We start from the raw sequence: 20,052 nt of genomic DNA, 5'->3' as shown, positions 1-20,052 counted from the left end.
TGGAGCAGATCTTGCTCTGAGCGATATAGCTTGTGTATAACCACTGGGAAGTTTACATTATTCAACTGATTAAACACAAATATTGAGGCTCGTTGCAGTTCCATACTTGATCACAGATTTTCACTGGAAAAATGAGGGCCACTGTGGAGTTCTGGTGGGCAGCAGATTCTCTGCCCCATATGTGCAGAGAAGTTTTGAGAAACAGAGGTTTTGGCTACATAACGACTTCAAATGAAACTAGTATTAGAATTTAATAAAATAAAAACGTATTTTACTAGACCTGATTTTAAATAAACGTGACAATGTTTTGAACAGATTTATTGGTTAACAAATGACATTATTGGCTATGATAGTGTCAAAAAGATAAGAATTGCTCAATTTTATGCAAGTAAAGTGTGAAAAAAGCCATATGGCAGCCAATCACTATGAGTTAAAAGGGGTGATGTCTGTCATAAGCATTTTAAAATCTGACAATGATGCTGCGCTTCGTGGTAAATTCAGTCTTTAAATCACATCGTTATGTATAATTCATACTTCAAACAGACTTCAAATGAAGATTGCATGCATTCATTGTGGCAATGCTGTGGCTAGGTAAGCAAAAGTGTCACAAATCAACCCTGTTTATATACTGTGGGCATTCTGAAATAAAGATTGCATCTTTCCAAACTGTAATCGGGCATTTATATGATGTTTTATGACCGTGTACTGAAAACAATCATAGATAATACACACTGACATTACAAACCCAAAGCAGCAGCACTCGAGCGTTGTGAGCAGCTTTGAAAGGATTTCTTTTGCTCCAGTGGACACATACCGTAAGGAGCTCTTTTTTATACCTGATCTAACCCTTAAAATTAGTTTTGTTGATGGAACCCAGAGGTGGAAGTAACTAATTACATCTACTCTCGTTACCATACTTGAATATTTTATATAAATAAATTATAATAGTTTTACTTTTACTTGAGCACTCAACTTCACTACATTTATTTTTCACACACAATTACAAGTACAAAAAAAATGGCATGGCATCCCTGAATGTTCGGCAAGGTATTAGCACTAAATATGCTTCCGAACTGAAATGTGCATCTTCTCAGGACAAAAGAAGTCTGCAGGGCAAAACAACATGCTCCAGAGAGAGGATAGTGCGAGTCATCTCTTGCATGAGTCATCCAGGCTTCACTCCAACAAAGAGTTGGAGTCTTGCTCTAGTTTTCTTGGTCTCAAGACCTCTTGAGACAACATCAACGCGGTCTTGGTCTGGATCTGGGTCTCGTTACTCAGTGTCTTGGTCTGGGTCTCGGCTTATGGTCTTAATCAAGACCTCAGTGTATTACCAGTGCACTAAATGTGATAATTATTTCAACCACTAGTTGGCGTGGCATCTTCAGCATTACTGAGAAGTAATTGTAAGTGATTACTTTTATGGTCTAACAACACAAAGCAATCATTATTGATTTATGGTTATAACTGCACTGTAAGAAATTGCTGGGAGAATTTCACAGCTAAAGTACAGTAATTAAGTTTTACAGTATTTTACAGTATTAAACAATGCATTGTGGTATATGTGACGTACAGTATTTTACTGTTTTAATATATATATATATATATATATATATATATATATATATATATATATATATACACACACACACACACACACACACTATATATACAGTTGAAGTCAGAAGTTTACATACACTTAGGTTGAAGTCATTAAAACTCATTTTTTAATGACTCCACAGATTTAATATTAGCAAACTATAGTTTTCGCTTGTTGTTTAGGACATCTTCTTTGTGTATGACACGAGTAATTTTTTCCAATAATTGTTTACAGACAGATTGTTTCACTTTTAATTGACTATATCAAAATTCCAGTGGGTCAGAAATTTACATTCACTAAGTTAACTATGCCTTTAAACAGCTTGGAAAATTCCAGGAAATGATGTCAAGCTTTTAGAAAATTAGCCAATTAACTTCTGATAGTAGGTGTACTGAATTGGAGGTGTACCTGTGGATGTATTTTAAGGCCTACCTTCAAACTCAGTGCCTCTTTGCTTGACATCATGGGAAAATCAAAAGAACCTGGTCTGGTTCAACCTTGGGAGCAATTTCCAATTGCCTGAAGGTAACACATTCATCTGTACAAACAACAGTATGCAAATATAAACACCATAGGACCATGTGGCCAACAATAGCAAAGGACCTTGTGAAGATGGTGAAGGAAACAGGTAGACAAGTATCTATATCCACAGTAAAACGAGTCCTATATCGACATAACCTGAAAGGCTGCTCAGCAAGGAAGAAGCCACTGCTCAAAAACTGCCATAAAAAAGCCAGACTACAGTTTGTAAGTGCACATGGGGACAGAGATCTTTTGGAGAAATGTCCTCTGGTCTGATGAAACAAAAATTGAACTGTTTGGCAATAATGACCATCGTTATATTTGGAGGAAAAAAAAGGTGAGGCCTGCAAGATGAAGAACACCATCCCAACCACGAAGCATGGGGTGGCAGCATCATGTTGTGGGGGTGCATTGATGCAGGAGGGACTGGTGCACTTCACAAAATAAATGGCATTATGTGGAAGGAAAATTAAGGACAACAGTGTCAAGGTATTGGAGTGGTCATCACAAAACCCTGACCTCAATCCGATAATACATTTGAGGGCAGAACTGAAAAAGCGTGTGCAAGCAAGGAAGCCTACAAACCTGACCCAGTTACACCAGTTCTATCTGGAGGAATTGGCCAAATACCAGCATCTTATTGTGAGAAGCTTGTGGAAGGCTACCCAAAACTTTTGACCGAAGTTAAACAATTTAAAGGCAATGCTACCAAATATGTATGAACTTCTTACCCACTGGAAATGTGATGAAAAAAATAAAAGCTTAAATAAATCATTATCTCTGATATTATTCTGACATTTCACATTCTTAAAATAAAGTAGTGATCCTAACTGACCTAAGACAGGAAATGTTTCTATGATTAACTGTCAGGACTTGTGAAAAACTGAGTTTAAATGTATTTGGCTAAGGAGTATATAAACTTCTGACTTCAACTGTATATATATATATATATATATATATATATATATATATATATATATATATATATATACTGAAAATATATACTCTGTATATATATATATACAGTTGAAGTCAGAAGTTTATATACTCCTTAGCCAAATACATTTAAACTCAGTTTTTCATATATATAATATAAACAGTGCTATAAGCAATTCACTGTTTTTTTATGGTGGAGAAAGAGAGATATCTACATTCATTAATGCAAAAATATTTAGTAACCTTATAAATCATATTATACACACTTTAGTTTTAACATTCCTGTAGTAAAATTTGTGCTCTTAATAACAGTATAAAATCAGTTTTTCTGTTAATCAAGACACCTGAAATTAAAATAAAAAAAAAAAATATATAGAGGGCACGCAAACCAAATATATCCTGATGCATTGAGAAGGGTCTGCCTGTGTCCTCCAAGACTACTACAGGACATGCCCACTACAAGGCTAACTGGCTAGCTTGTGAGCTAATTGGAGAAAACTGAACAAAGACATTTTTGATTTCATCATTTGTATAATAATAATATGATATGTGACAGATAAGCTTTTATGTAATGTATTTTTATTTGAGTCAAGGGAGTTTTTTTATTGTCAGCCCATCCTTATACATGTATAAAGTAAGGATAAAATAACAACCATTGTAAAATTTGCCTGTACGAAACACAAAGATTGGTGTGACAGCTGTATGCATTTTGCTTTCACAAATCAAGGAGGGAAAAAAGCATTTCAGGTAAAATTTTAGAGGACTATTGACATTTTTGTTCATTTCTTCAATTAACATCATGGGCAGTTTGTTTACGTTTGGCAAAATTATTTCCCAGTCTCTTTCTCCGTCTTAAGTTTTTTAATGTTTTGAAACACGGAACAGGAAACCGTCTCCGATCTACACACACCCACACCTCAAGAGTTCAATATCCCCCCTTATCTCGGTCTGTCACAAAATTATGTGTAGGAGCCTATTAATTCAGTATTTAAATCTATATATTTAAATTTGAATATTTACACATTTATTTTACATTTGGGATATTTTTTAGTTTGCATGCATAATCTGACTGTACTATTTAAAGTTTTACATTGATTTTGCATTAAGTTTTTCAGCAGGCACTGAAAATGGTACTGGCCCTTTAAGAGGAGTGGTGGCTCAGCCAGCGTGGGCACACAGGTGTTTGGAGTTTAGCGCATAATTAAATGAGAGTTGCCGCACATTTTTTGACCTTATCCATGCATGTGCGATTAGGGAGTAATGTTTTTTCCTTTTTTTGCTTTTGAGAAACAAACTGTAAAGAACACAAAGGACATAAAATGAGACGTTGTTCAATGCAAATGGATTCTGTGGATATCAGCTTTGTTTGGACGCACATCACAGGAGTCAAACCAACTTATAATCTCATAATGTCTATTGAAATGAAAACGTGAAATTAATTGTAAATATTTTATCTTGTTCAATAACTAAATAAATAAAGGTTTCAAAGTAACATGTACATGCAGCATCATTACAACATAAAGGTTATTGGAGCGGTCACACATATGCTCCAGAAAAACGTTTCAGTTGCTTAAGCACAACAGCTTAACAACAAGAAGTGTCCTGCTTTGAAGCACCTTTTTCTCATTGCGAGTGTGCGCAAAGATGCCGTAATCATTACACACACAAGAATGTGCATTCCTTGGAAAAAGGCGAGGTAAAACACAGTAGTATTTAAACAGCAGCCATCTGTAATATAACAGTAGTTCCCTATCGGTCACTCACTCGACGTTGTGTCGATGTAGTGACACTAGGGATCGCACTTGGGAGCCCCAAATACTTCTGATATTTGAGAAAAGGCCAATGAAAATTGGCAAGTGGAATTTGCATACAACTCCCCCGGACATACAGGTATAAAAGGAGCCGGCTTGCAACCACTCATTCAGACTTGTTCTTCAGAGCCGAGTGGTGTCTATGTACTCCACTGCTTTTCCATTCACCTCAAAAGAGCATTTTAAGCTGTTGGATATATGGTGCACTGCAGTGGGTTCTCCCCTCTCGCACAGATAAGTGCAGAGAACACCCCTGGGTGCTTCGACAGCCACACTAAAAGAGTATATAAAGATGAATCACGAGGATGCGCAGCCTCCTCACCCGTTGCTGACTGTGCTATGGTGGGCATGCGGAGCAAGGTAAGTGCTTTAGCGGTTCCTTCAGCACAGCCACGGGCTCGGCACGCCAGGCTCCACAACGTGGCAGTTCCTGCTCCACAGGTACGTCAAATGCGATTGTCCCCTTGGTGCCCCTCGTTCAGAGGTTGGAGGCGTGGCTAGCACTCTCCAACCTGTCGCTTTGGCTGGCCAGGACGATCCAACTCGGCTACGCAATACAGTTCTCCAGGCACCCACCCAGGTTTAATGGCGTCCGTTTCACCTCGGTAAGAGGCGAGGATGATGCTGTCCTGCGTGCAGAGATCGTAGTCCTTCTATAGAAGGATGTGATAGAGCCTGTCCCTCCAGCCGAGATGAAGAAGGGGTTCTACAGCCCCTACTTCATTGTACCAAAGAAAGGCGGTGGGTTGCGGCCAATCTTGGACCTGCGAGTGCTGAATTGGGCCCTGAACAAACTCCCGTTCAGGATGCTGATGCAGAAGCACATCCTGTCGTGCATCCGACATCAAGATTGGTTCGCGGCGGTAGACCTGAAGGACGTGTACTTCCATGTCTCGATTTTGCCTCGGCACAGAATGTTTCTTCGGTTCGCTTTCGAGGTCCAGGCATATCAGTAGAAGGTCCTCCCCTTCGGTCTGTCCCTGTCGCCTCGCATCTTTACGAAAGTCGCAGAGGCAGCCCTTGTTCCCTTAGTGGGGCATTCGCATCCTCAACTATCTCGACGACTGGCTGATTTTAGCTCACTCTCGAGATCTATTGTGTGCGCACAGGGACCTGGTGCTCAGACACCTCAGCTGACTGGGGCTTCAGGTCAGCTGGGAAAAAAGCAAGCTCTTGGCGATGCAGAGCATCTCTTTTCTCAGGATGTAGTTGGACTCGGTTGCTATGATAGTGCACCTCACGAACGAGCGCACTGCCTGAAGTCATTCAGGAGAAGAACAGCGGTCCCACTGAAGCAATTTCAGAGGCTCCTGGGGCATATGGCGTCCTCACCCTGGGTTGATGCATATGAGACCGCTTCAGCACTGGCTTCAGACTCGAGTCCTGAGAGCGACTGAAGTCGTTGTGGGCCACTCACATCCCGGGTGATCTCAACCACACAGCGGACATGCTGTCGAGACAAGTGATGCTCAGGGGAGAGTGGAGACTCCACCCCCAGGTGGTTCAGCTGATTTGGAGTCGATTCGGCGAAGCACAGGTAGACCTAGTCACTTCCCGGGAATCCTCCCACTGCCCGCTCTGGTACTCTCTGACCGAGGCCCCCCTTGGCACAGATGCACTAGCACACAGCTGGCCCCGGGGCCTGTGCAAATATTCATTTCCCCCAGTGAGCCTGCTTGCACAGACTTTGTGCAAGGTCAGGGAGGACGAAGAACAGGTCATGTTGGTGTCACCGTACTGGCCCACCCAGACTTGGTTCTTGGAGATCACGCTCCTCGCGACAGCCCCTCCCTGGTGAGTTCCTCTGAGGAAGGACCTCCTTTCTCAGGGATGGGGCACGATTTGGCACCCACGCCCAGACCTCTGGAATCTCCACGTCTGGCCCCTGAATGGGACACGGAAGACCTAAGTGGACTACCACCGGCGGTGTTAGACACTATCACTCAGGCCAGGGCTCCCTCTACGAGGAAGCTATATGCCTTGAAGTGGCTTCTGTTCGCCAATTGGTGTTCTTCCCGAGGTGAAGACCCCCAGAGATGCGCAGTCGGGTCGGTGCTTTCCTTCTTGCAGAAGAGGTTGGAGGGGTGGCTGACCCCCTCCACCTTGAAGGTGTATGTAGCCGCTATAGCGGCACACCACGACGTGGTGGATGGTAAGTTCTTAGGAAAACATGACCTGATCATCAGGTTCCTTAGAGGTGCTAGAAGGTTGAATCCTCCTAGACTGCACCTCATGCCCTCGTGGGATCTCTCCATGGTCCTGCTGGACCTATGGAGAGCCCCGTTTGAGCCCTTGGAGTCAGTTGAACTAAAGGCTCTCTCCCTGAAGATGGCCCTCCTGACTGCGTTCACATCCATCAAGAGGGTTGGGGACCTGCAGGCATTCTCTGTCGGAGATACGTGCCTGGAGTTCAGTCCGGCATACTCTCACATGGTCTTGAGACCCCGACCGGGCTATGTGCCCAAGGTTCCCATTACTCCCTTTAGGGACCAGGTGGTGAGCCTGCAAGCACTGCCCGGGAGGTGGCAGACCCAGCCTTGTTGTTGCTGTGTCTGGTACGCACTTTGCGTATCTATTTGGACCACATGGAGAGCTTTAGTCACTCTGAACAGCTCTTTGTCTGTTTTGGGGGTCAGCAGAAGGGAAAGGCTGTCTCCAAACAGAGGATGGCCCACTGGATCGTGGATGCCATCGCCTTGGCTTATCAGGCCCAGGGCGTGCTGTCCCCCCTGGGAGTACGAGCACACTCCACTAGGAGTGTAGCCTCCTCCTGGGCCTTGGTGAACGGCGCCTCTCTAGCAGACATCTGTAGAGCAGTGGGCTGGGCGACACCCAATACCTTTGTGGGGTTTTATAATCTCCGTTTTGTCCCATGTGTTGCAGGTATGAACAGGTAAGTGGCAGGCAGCTGGCCGGGTGTACCGCTTGCACACAGCACCTTTCCCCTCCCCGAGGGGAAGCCGTGCGCTTTTTCCCCCATGTGAGTTCCCGAGACCGGTGAACACTGGATGTCTTTCCTCCTCAGCCGTGCGGCAGGCAAGTTCGGCGGAGAAATTCGATGCTGGGCTCAGTACTTGCACTGATATGCCCCGTACTGGGGTAGGTGCTCCACTTGTGAGGTTACCGATCGTAACCCCATGTGATGTATTTTCCATGGTACGGTTTCCCTGATGGCAAACCCATGTCTTCCCTTGGGCAGAGCCTCCTCTGCCCCCAGCCACCGCGTTTGTAGAGCTCCTCCCCTCCGGGTAGGACCTAAAGCGGGGGCTACTTTCCACATGTGTACTACCGGTTGGTAAGTCCATGTGACATATTCCCCACATGTTCACCTCCCCTTCGGGCAGGATGTGGTCTCTGAACACCTTCCCAGACACGAATACATCTGGCCCCAGCTGAATGATGTTTCATTTTTTTTTTAAAGAAAAAAGAGAAAGTGGGAGAAAAAGAAAAGAAAAGACCGAAGCGGCTGGTGCGGCCTGTTCCCATTGTAAGTACGTCCTGCCCCCCCCCCCCCCTTTTGGGTACGAGGGACCTTGTGATGCTTGTGGGCATTGGGAATGTTACATGGGGGCTGAGTGCACTTGCTACTAGGCACGCAGTGGTCTGCCCGCAGTTGCACCGCCAGTCCACGTAACACAGTTCAGCTGGTTATGCCATTTTGTAAAGGGAACCCCAGTGACACTACATCAACACAACGTCGAGTGAGTGACAGATAGGGAATGTCTTGGTTACTGTTGTAACCTCTGTTCCCTGATAGAAGGAACGAGACGTTGTGTCCCTCTTGCCACAACACCGAACTACCTGCTGAAATGGCCGGGACTCTGTCTCGGCTCCTCAGCACAAATCTGAATGAGTGGTTGCAAGCTGGCTCCTTTTATACCCGTATGTCCGGGGGAGTGGCATGCAAATTCCACTCACCAATTTTCACTGGCCTTTTCACAAATATCAGAGGTGTCTGGGGCTCCCAAGGGCGACCCCTAGTGTCACTACATCAACACAACATCTCGTTCCCTCCATCAGGAAACAGAGGTTACAACAGTAACCAAGACATTCATATAAAACAGTACTACATTGCATTAGAGAAACAACAGTAAGTGTACTGTATTTGGTAAATGGTACGTTGTTGTAAATTACAATAACAGTACCATACGATTTTTTTACGGTAATGTACTGGCGTCTGTGTTACACATAATTTACTGTAAATTAACAGGTACATTTTTTACAGTGTGCCATGTAGAGGCCTTGACTTTACTTACGGTATCCACTGGACCCAATAAGCTTATGTTGCGGGATTTGTAAGCGGAAGAGTCTGGTGTTAACATTATGAGTTGTTGGTAGGAGTAGGGCTGTACGATTATGACTAAAATCCTAACTGAAGATTATTTACCTTGATATTGTAATCACTATTAATAATATTGATTAATATAAATGTATTGCATGCCATATGATTTACGTAGCTACACATCCAAAGCTGAGAACTGTGTTCCTGAATTAGTTCTTGCTGTTCTATGCATCAGTAAATAAAGACAGTGTCTAAATGATCAACTTCACATTGTTCCTATTGGCAGCAGGAAAAACAATTGTTATTCAAATTGTGATTAAATTATATACAGTAAGCGAGCAAAGAACACTCCCTTTATAATCACTGAAGCTGTCAATCACTTATGTTCAGCGTGAACTCACTGACTGAGTTCTGCACTCTCTCAAAAACTCCCATTATAATCAATGAAGCTGTCTACACTGCACAATAGATTTCTTATTTGCATAGTTTCTACATGTTGTTTATAATGAGATCATTCACGAGAGTGCAGCAACAGAACTCAGTCTGTGAGCCTGTGCTAAGCGGATTTCTTCTGCGCCAGTGACGCAAGTTCTCTCAAAAATAAAACTTCTCTCATCATTTACTCACCCTCATGCCATCCCATATGTGTATGAATGTCTTTCTTTAGCAGAACACAAATTAAGATTTTTAGAAGAATATTTCAGAGGCAATATTTAAGAGGCTGTATTACCTCGACCCTCGTGAATTTTTACTAAAAAAAAAAAATTAAATATTGATCTATTTCTGACTATTTCGCTTCAGAAGACATTAATCCACTGGAGTCGTATGGATTACTTTTATGATGGCTATTTGAGCTTTTTGCAGCTTCAAAAATTTGGCACCCATTCTTTTGCATTTTATGGACCTACAGAGCTGAAATATTCTTCCAAAAATCTTTGTTTGTATTCTGCTGAAGAAAGACACATCTGGGATGGGATGAGGGAGTAAATGAGAGAATTTTCATTTTTGGGTGAACTAATCCTTTAAACTTAAACACCTCTGATTGACCATGCTTTCATGCGCTCAACATACATGTCTGTGATTTTGAAAAATAAACATTGTTATTTTGTTATATTAATAATACATATGAAACAAAATTCTCAATTACCCATGGTTTTAGGAAGTCCGGCAAATCAATTCTTTCACATTGTTCTTTTCAAGTATTGCCATTGTTTTACATCAGCATTTGTCTTTATTTCAATCAGAGATGGTCTGTGTTATTGTCAGTGAAGAACACTCTGTTTATGCATAGTTTTTTTAATAGTTTAATTTTCCAGCACTTGTTTTCAATTAAGTTTCCAACAATGAATTTGGCATTTAATGTTAACATGTGAAGCAGCCTTTTGTGTTTTGAGTGTTCATTTATGATGCAAAAAATCTTGAAGGAATTTTTCATAATTTTGAACCAATCCTAAAGGAATCAGATAAGTATTCACTAAGAATACATTAAGATCCTATTGGATAAACTGAAACACTATTTCTTTAATAATCTATTAGCATTCATTTAAGATTTTTTTCTTCTTTTTAAGAGCCATATATGCCACTTTTTTATCTTACTTTTACGGTAGAATAATAAACAGCTTTGTGACACCTGGTGGGTGACGTGATAGGGGAATAAAAGGAATGGGTGTACATGCAGTGAAAATCCGATCAATGCCATGCAGACCTCTTCTCTGGTGGACAGCCACTGTAGAGGAAGATATTTGATATTCTTCAAATATAAATTCAGCATCTTGGTCCACCAAAATGTACTGCCTTGTTCTTGGACCGACAGGTCTTGTTCTGGGTCTTGGGGATAGGTCTTGGTCTGGATCTGGGTCTTGATTGGTCTAGATCTGGGTCTCGAGGGGTCTAGTCTTGGTCTGGGTCTTAGGGGGTCTGGTATTGGTCTGGGTCTAGGTGGGTCTGGTCCACCTCTGCTCCAACGTGACATAGACTACAAAACTCATGCAATCCTTTTGAATTCTACAGAGAATGCTGTACTTTCAAGCACTATAGAGAAGGACAATTATCTAAAATGGCTAGACAACCTCGACATTCTAAACAGCACTGACAATGAAAAGAGGAGACAACACTGCCATGCACCAACATGAAATGCAAGGCTTTTCAAACTACACCACATCACCCTAACTAAAATGTATCACATTTTTACTGTGGTAAAACAGTTCTAGGAGCACTATGTGTGTGCATTCCTCCTTCCTTATGTCTTTAACATGCGGATCTATAATATATTTTTCAAAAGTGTCAATAAATCTGCTCTTTGTCACAGTTCAAGTTTGCATTTGACTTATTCACTCTGCAAACTCTGTGCAGGCATTAGATTTTCTAGACACCGTTATTTCGGGATGACCAGAGTGACATTTCAGATGCGATGACTGGTATGCTGATTACTCCAGTTATGCATCTTGTATTCCTAAAAATTCAAAAGGAATTAAAGGAATAAAGGAGTTTATTTGGTAAATGTGTTTCCATCATAGTTTATACGCATTTCTTCTTATTGAATAAAAATGTTTCACCTCAGCAAGTGTATATGTTTTTTATGTGCATTGTGGAGATTTTATTTGCATCTTCGTGTTTCCATCCAGCAGTTTTTAAGCCATATCCCAAAATGTGCATAACAATAAGTGGATGGAAACCCAGCTATAGAACAGTCTATTGAAGCATTTCTTTTATCGTTTTACTTTTATACTTAAAGGGTTAGTTCACCCAAAAATGAAAATTCTCTCATGATTTACTTACCTTTCAGTCATCCCAGATGTGTATGACTTTCCTTCTTCAGCAGAACCGAAATGAAGATTTCTATAAGCACATTTCAGCTCTTTTTGTCCATACAATGCAAGTAAACAGGTTAGACTGCTGGCTATTTGACAGTCCAAAAGGCATATTTAGGCAGCATAAAAGTAATCTACATGACTCCGGTCGATCAATGAATGTCTTCGGAATCAAACCGATAGGTTGGTGTAAGAAACAAATCGATAATGAAAACATTTCTATCTTTAAATCATTGCTTCTGGCCAGCACTGTATTGCTTTTTGAAATGACCTAACTCTCATGTGACTTTCATTCCTCTGTTGTATTCAAATCTCATGTGAACGTGCCATTGCATTTACGTTGCTGATGCGTCGACTGCTGGCAGGAATTAGGAAGTTAATAAAGTTTTAATTATCAATTTATATTTTACACAAACCTATCGGTTTGCTTCAGAAGACATTAAATGATGGAGTCATGTGGATTACTTTTATGCTGCCTAAATATGCCTTTTGGACCGTCAAATAGCCAGCAGTCTAACCTGTTTACTTGCATTGTATGGACAAAAAAAGAGCTGAAATGTGCTTATAAAAATCTTCACTTCGGTTCTGCTGAAGAAGGAAAGTCCCACATATGGGATGGCTTAAAGGTAAGTAAATCATGAGAGGATTTTCATTTTTTTGGGTGAACTAACCCTTTAATATTTGAGCATATGAACTGGCTAAATCTTTTGGCTTTATCATTTTACACACATTTGTTAACAGCCAGATATGTTCTTTGCAATAAACAATTGCTACAACATGGTGCTGATTGGTTTATATTGATTTGCTGCACCATCTTGTGAATTTCAACATCAGATTAAAAATCAGATGTCTAGTAGACACCCCCCCACCCACACACACACACCTGAAATAATGTCTTTAAAATTCAAATATAATTAGAATTTTGATAAACTATCAGTGTAAAATTCCAATTTAGCTTCTCAGCCCTATTGACAGCCCTAGAAAACACCAGAAATGTAATACGTGCTTCAAAACTTCAGATAACGCTGACTGATGCATGTTTTTCTCAAGCATTTTTATGCTGTCTAGTTTTTATTAACCCATGAACAAAAGAATGAAATTAGCATCTTTTGGTTAAGAAAATTGGAAAGGTACAAAAGCACATAATTTTGTGATTTGAGCAGATTGAATGGGGGGAATTGTGTTGAGGGTTGTATGTGCTGTTCAGACACTGCAGCGCCACATTTCAGAACATTTTTCTTAAACAGATTGTCCATATGTTTTTGTTTTTTGTGAACCTTTTTTGTTTTGTTTTTACAAAAAAGATTGATCACTGATGTGCATTACATAAGCCAAGCTATTACATGCGTTCAAGGAAAAATAAATACAAATAATATTAATAATAATAATGAAAATAATAAAATAACAGATATAAAATAAAAATAGATAGATAAATGACTAAACTACAAATTTCAGGGCAGAGAACCAGGTGGACCAAGGGTTCAAATAAATTCCCTTACAATGTCTGCAATTTGTGTCCAAGCCTCAACAGTTTTGCTCTTTGCTCCCTGGAGTTTGGCACATGACCTCTCATGCACAACAATATGAAGGAAATCTTAGTCCAAGTGCTGACCAGTGGTAAGGTAGGTGTAAACCATGCCTGAAGCATGGTTTTCTTGGCTGCTGTGTGTGCAGCAAGGAGTTTGTGGTTTGTGACCGAGAGCTTCAACAAAGAGTCGTCGTTTAGTACGAACAAAGAAGGAGATGCCATAAATATGTGGCCCAGAGCATCTGAAAGAACTGAGGCTTCACTGAACCAAAATATAGATATTACAGGGCAGACCCAGAACATATGCATCACTGTGCCAACAGTCCTATTGTTACTTAAGTGACAATAGGGATCCGTGGATGCTTTAATCTGAAAATGTTTCAAGGGAGTGATGTATGCCCGGTGAATTAACTTAAAATGTATTAGCTGATGTGCTAAGAAGAAAAGAAAGTGTTGCCCCAAACCCTATCCCATGCCAGACCAGTATCCAATTGCAACTCTCTCTCCCGAATCGTAAATGTAGAGATTTTCTCTGATACCTAAACAGCACATTGCTTATATAGAAATGATGCCACCACCTTACCCAAAGACATATATTTGACCAAGGGATGAGAAACTAAAGGTACACCCAAATGAATTCTGCATGCCTGAAATACAGAGAGGATCTGTAAATAAAAGAAGTAAGTATAACCTGGGAGAGAGAAAGTTGTTTTGATATCTTGGAAGGTTCGCAAGCCATTATCACTGAATATATCCCCCAATGTGTTCATGCCTTTAGAGAGCCATACAGAGTTCAACATAAAAGCAGGGTTGTACCAAAGAGGAGAAGAAGTGGTATACGGCGGCACTTTAATGTATTTATGCTGTAATTTGGCAGCACTACGAAGGAATGACTAAAAAAGGGATCATATTTAACAGAAACAGTTCTATACTTTTCACAGAGAACGGGACATCTTGCAGGCATTGTGGATGATCTAATGAGGAATTTGGAATTGCAAGGACACTCAGGTTTTTTGGCCTTTGTAATGTGAAGAGACGGATACCGAGATTGTTTGCCACCTCAAATTAAATTTGAAAGCATAGAGTGGGTCTTTTTTAAAGAAATTTATCGGTGGCCCAAAGGGGATCATAGAAATCAAAAAGTTTATACGTGGGAGCACAACCATTTTTATAACAGATACCCTACCATGTAAGGTTAAATGTAGGACTGACCACCTCTCCAAATCAACCCCAATGGATTTGAGGCTATTGGAAAAGTTTTCCTTCTTCATTTCCGAGAAAGATCATCTAATTTTAATCCCAAGGTATTGTAACAGAGGTTCAGGCTGGGCAGATAAAGGAGGAAGTGGGAACCGGTTTTCACAGTTCACGTGAGTCCGTTTTATTCACAAATGACCAGCAACCGCTGTACAGCTTCACTCACCTTTGCATATATTTTTAAATCAGAATTTATAAGACTGACGGGCCTGTTTCTAGCACAATGGAGTGGGTCTTTGTCTTTTCTGAAAATGAGAGAAATTAGGGAAACTTTTTGGTCACGATGAAAAGAGCCATGCTCTACAGCATAATCAGTAGAATTTTGTATTGATGGACCCACCAAATCTCAGATTTCCACCAGCAGCTCAGGTGAAATACCACCGAGATCAGGTGATTTTTGCTTTTTCAGTGAACTGACCACAGTGTATAGCTCTGAAAGAGACAGGGGGGCTTCCAAGGACTCTTTTTGATCACTATTAAGTGCAGGTAGGTCCAGATCCTTCAAAAACTTCAGAAGTATACAGATCGTCATAGAAATCTACAAAGGGTTTAATTAATAGCTGCAGGATCTGAGGTGACCTTGCCATGACCATCATATATTCCGTCAACAGAAGAAAGCTTTTCACAAATTTTCAAACTTAAAGCTAAAAGCCTACTTGGTCGATCTGCATGTTTGTAATAGAGATTCCTGGTCCTGTGAAGCTGAAACTCTGCTCTCAACGTGGACAACTCATCATATTTACTTCTTACAAAATCGAATTCGCTAGCCACTTTATCAGAATAGCTGCTCTTCTGTGCTGGATTGTCCATATGTTTAATTCAACAGTGTAATATAGTATAACAGGCTCGTTAATGTCACAAGTTCTTTTGTATTTTGCCAGATATTCAAATCAATTTCTTCTAATTATCACAGGTACAGTATATGATCATGTTTAATATTTTATGCGTAATCAGCACTGCTATACATTTTCTGATGAGTCAGTTATGTGTGACAACAGTGTGTTAATGCAGTAGACACACCCATGTCTGCGGGTTATACAGACATTGCTTTTCCCATGCAAATCGACCGTAAACATTACAGACGTCCGCAGTAGTAATTATTTACAGACATATGTCCAGGTAAAATAATCCTGTCCGAAAAAAGCTATACTTTTAGTTTCATTTACTTACTTTTTACTTGCAAATGGTTAATTTTAGATTAATTCCAAAGTTCAAAACAGCACACACACACACACACACACACACACACACACACACACACACACACACATGTTGGTGCAGCTATCTGTCAGGTGTATTTTGTTGATTCATGTCTTTTATTTTGAAATTCTAGTTCCTGTGATTTCTGTTTTCCCTCCATGTTCATGTGTCATGTTTTCATTGGTTTATTGTTTAATTAGCTTGTTATGAGTTCTGTTTGTTCATTGGTTTATGTTCTCCCATGTCTTGTATTTAAGCCCTCATGTTTTCATTGTCTAGTTGTCAAGTATTGTATGTGATGGTATGTGTTTGGTACACTGTAGTCAAGTCAAGCCATAGTCAAGTCAAGTCAAGTCGAGTCAAGTCGAGTCTAGTCTAGTCTAGTCCATGTTCATGTTTTGTAGTCAGGGTTTTGGTTCACGTTTGTAAATAAACTGCACTTGGATTCTACATCTTCATGTCATCTTCGTCATTGTCATCATTGTCAGCAGCCAACAACGTTACACTCTCATTATGAGGACTCTCCATAGACATAATGATTTTTAGACTGTTCGAACTATAGATTCTATCCCCTAATCCTAACCCTACCCCTAAACCTAACCCTCACAAAAAACTTTCTGCATTTTTACATTTTCAATAAAACATCGTTTAGTATGTTTTTTAAGTGATTTGAATTATGGGGACACTAGAAATGTCCTCATAAACCACATTTATAGCATAATAACCTAGTAATTACCAGTTTGTAACCTAATAAAAGTCCTCGTAAACCAGTTAAACCTGCCCACACACACACACACACACAAGAACACATTTATACTAATGAATCATGGGAAATGGTGAGGAACAGGGGAATATGGACATCTAGAGTGTGCAAACATACTTATGTCTCTTGAAATCTAAATTTACCTTCTTCAACAGAGATGTTACCACTGAAGGAATATTTGCCATGACCTCTGGACAGAGCCACCCCTAAACTAAAAAAAGATAAATAAATCACACACGTCTACAGCAATAAAGGCATTTACATGAGCAATCTGAAATTATGAGAAAAAACAAAAAAAAAAACAATACTTGACCAACATATTCAAAACACTTAACTGCAACTGTATTAAATGCACACATTTATTGGAAAAAGGCTCAACAATGCAGTTGCTCTGCACTGTTCTGTATTAAAAGGCCCAACAGCCCATGAAAATCTCACCTGAATGGAGTTCCTTTAATATCTGTGTAGTAATAATCATTGTGTAGAACAAGCACACGCTTCTAAGAGCACACAGACACACACAAATACAGCATAAGAGAATGACACACACTATATATTATGATATTATTCAGACGTGTGTGTGTGTTTGCATGTGCATTCATGTTGTTTCTTGCCCCTTTCTCCACAGTCTTCTTCACTTCCATAGAGAAATGTCCTGTTTGTCTGTTCACCATGGCATTACGCAACTAGTAAAAAAAAACAGACATATGTTGTAAATGGCCACATTAGATGATCAGGCTCCTCTTATACCTTCCTTAAGAACTCCATTCGTAGTATTGAGTTAATGGAATAGTCCGGGTTCAGTACAAGTTAAGTTTAATTGACAGCATTTGTGGCATAATCTTGATTACCACAAAAATGAATTTAAACTTTTTTCTCCTTTAAAAAAAAAACAAAAAACAACAACAACAACAGCAAAAATCTGGTTTACAATGAGTGAGTTACAATGTAATAAATGGGAAAAAAATATGTAAACGTTAAAATACTCACTGTTTCAAAAGCATAACCACAAGACGTAAACAATTTGCGTGTTAACATTATTTTAGTTTGATAAAATTACTTAAATTTTACTGTGTGAAGTTGTACCTAATTTTACAACTTCGTTGCAATGACGCCATAAGCCTAAATCACCACTAACCCTAAAACTACCATAAAAATGACAATTTAAACAACTTTACAGCTCAAATAATCCACAAGTTTTAACAGAAGAATTAATTAAGTGCTTTTCTAAAATGATAAACTTCACATTTCTGTGTTTAAACCCTCCAAAAATTGTCCCCATTCACTTCTATTGTAAGTGCCTCACAGTAACCTCAATTTCTGCTTTTTTTTAAAGAAAAGGGATGTCAAAATAATTTTTTGTGGCAATCAACATTATGCTACAAATGCTGTCAATTAAGCTTAACTTGTATTAAACCCATAAAATTCCTTTAAGAGAAACACAAACGCACCACGTCCTCTCTATCTTCCCACTCCACTTCAGACAGATCCACGCTGCTGTAGCTGGACTTCTTCCTCTTCTTCCCTTGTTCATACTGGACACACATGATATGGCACACACACACACACACACACACACACACACACACACACCATGGACAAAATATGCAAAATTGTATCAGACACAAGTGCATAAGTTTAGTGTTTTGTACTCTAATAAGATTTATAAATTCACAATAAAAAAATAACTCACATCACTAGTTTCTCACGTTCATCTTTAGATTATCATTAACAAACCTTTTATTTCACCATATTAGTGCATTCTGCACAACAGCTGCATTCTTTATTTATAGCTTTTCTTATGAGCCACCATAGGTCTGGGATACGAGAGATTCAGTCTTAAACATGTAGATTGCCATCCAGTGGCCAATCACACTAAAGGTACTCACATATACGAGTCAACAGGCTTATCTTTTTAAATAGTAGAGAATAACACATTACTATGAAACTATGTTCTGTTTAAAAGGGTTGATAAAGAACAAAAGCTGGTGACAGTTTGCTTTAAACTGATTATATAAATACATGACTGTTGTTGTGTGTGTGTGTGTGTGTGTGTGTGTTCATACAGAGACAGTCACTGCATCTGAATATTCATACTTCCCTATTATATAGTCTGCAAAAACAGTATGCCAATGGAGTAATTTATCCGAATCCATAGTATTCATGAAGCAGTAAGCGAGAAATACCTGAATGACCTACTATATCTAGCGAGATCCTGAAGTGTGGATCAGCTGGACACTTACTATCCCATAATGCTTTGGGAGCTGAGACAAAAGCGCTGGATAAAAAAAATAAATAAAAAAAATGGCAGAGAACCGCCAGTTGGACGGATCTTCTCAAATGTAAGTGATATATATATATATATACCAAGAAAGTTGTTCCTTGAGCTTAAAGGGTGCTTGTTTAACAAAACCAGAGTAGGCTATTTTCACGGTTGTTATTTTCACGGGACAATGCCTACGTTTCCAAATGAAGTATGTCCAGAGTCTAATCATACTACTCGCATGTGCAACCCGTGTGCAATGAGCATGCAGCCGCCGGCTCCTGGACGGGGCCGCGACTGCATTGGCACATAAACTGCCTCGAGTTGCTAGCAGTGTTGCTCGCCCTGCGGAGGCTTCAGCCGTTGATCCAGGGTAAGCACGGTGACAGTAGCATACATCAACCGCCAAGGCAGCTTGCACTCCCGTCGCATGTCATGACTCGCCCGCCGTCTCTTCCTCTGGAGTCAGCAGTGACTCAAGTCTTTGTGAGCCACTCACATCCTGGGCGACCTCAACAGCATGGCGGACGCGCTGTCACGGCAGGTCACACTCAGGGGAGAGTGGAGACTCCACCCCCAGGTGGTCCAGCTGATTTGGAGTCGATTTGGTCAAGCGCAGGTAGATCTGTTCGCTTCCCGGGAATCCTCCCACTGCCCGCTTTGGTACGCCCTGACCGAGGCTCCCCTCAGCACAGACGCGCTGGCACACAGCTGGCCCCGGGGGCTACACAAGTATGCATTCCCCACAGTGAGCCTACTTGCACAGACCCTGTACAAGATCAGGGAGGACGAGGAGCATGTCATCCTAGTAGCACCCTACTGGCCCACCCAGACTTGGTTCTCAAACCTCACACTCCTCGCGACAGCCCCCCTGGCAAATTCCCCTGAGGAAGGACTTTCTTTCTCAGGGACGGGGCACCATCTGGAACCCGCGACCAGACCTCTGGAACCTCCACGTCGGGCTCTTGGACGGGACACGGAAGACCTATGTGGCCTACCACCCGCGGTGGTAGACACGATCACTCAGGCTGGGGCTCCCTCTATGAGGCACCTGTATGCCTTGAAGTGACGTCTGTTCAC

At 40.7% G+C, this 20,052-nt stretch overlaps 1 protein-coding gene across 1 annotated transcript in view; it reads right to left on the bottom strand.

Annotated features, from left to right (window-relative positions):
• cacna2d3a (calcium channel, voltage-dependent, alpha 2/delta subunit 3a) overlaps window positions 1–20,052 on the bottom strand; it is a 438,757-nt gene that overhangs the window by 174,034 nt on the left and 244,671 nt on the right. The window contains exons 17-20 of the mRNA XM_051653874.1: window positions 18,161–18,244; window positions 17,324–17,395; window positions 17,148–17,209; window positions 16,853–16,920 (exon numbers count right to left, since the gene is read on the bottom strand). Coding sequence (XP_051509834.1) covers window positions 16,853–16,920; window positions 17,148–17,209; window positions 17,324–17,395; window positions 18,161–18,244 — 286 coding nt within the window. The remainder of the gene's footprint in view (window positions 1–16,852; window positions 16,921–17,147; window positions 17,210–17,323; window positions 17,396–18,160; window positions 18,245–20,052) is intronic.

The sequence above is a fragment of the Myxocyprinus asiaticus genome, chromosome 24, assembly GCF_019703515.2.
Source record: "Myxocyprinus asiaticus isolate MX2 ecotype Aquarium Trade chromosome 24, UBuf_Myxa_2, whole genome shotgun sequence".
Taxonomy (NCBI): Eukaryota; Metazoa; Chordata; class Actinopteri; order Cypriniformes; family Catostomidae; genus Myxocyprinus; species Myxocyprinus asiaticus.
Note: the sequence above shows the minus strand (reverse complement) of the source record. Positions and strands in the feature narration are given on the sequence as shown.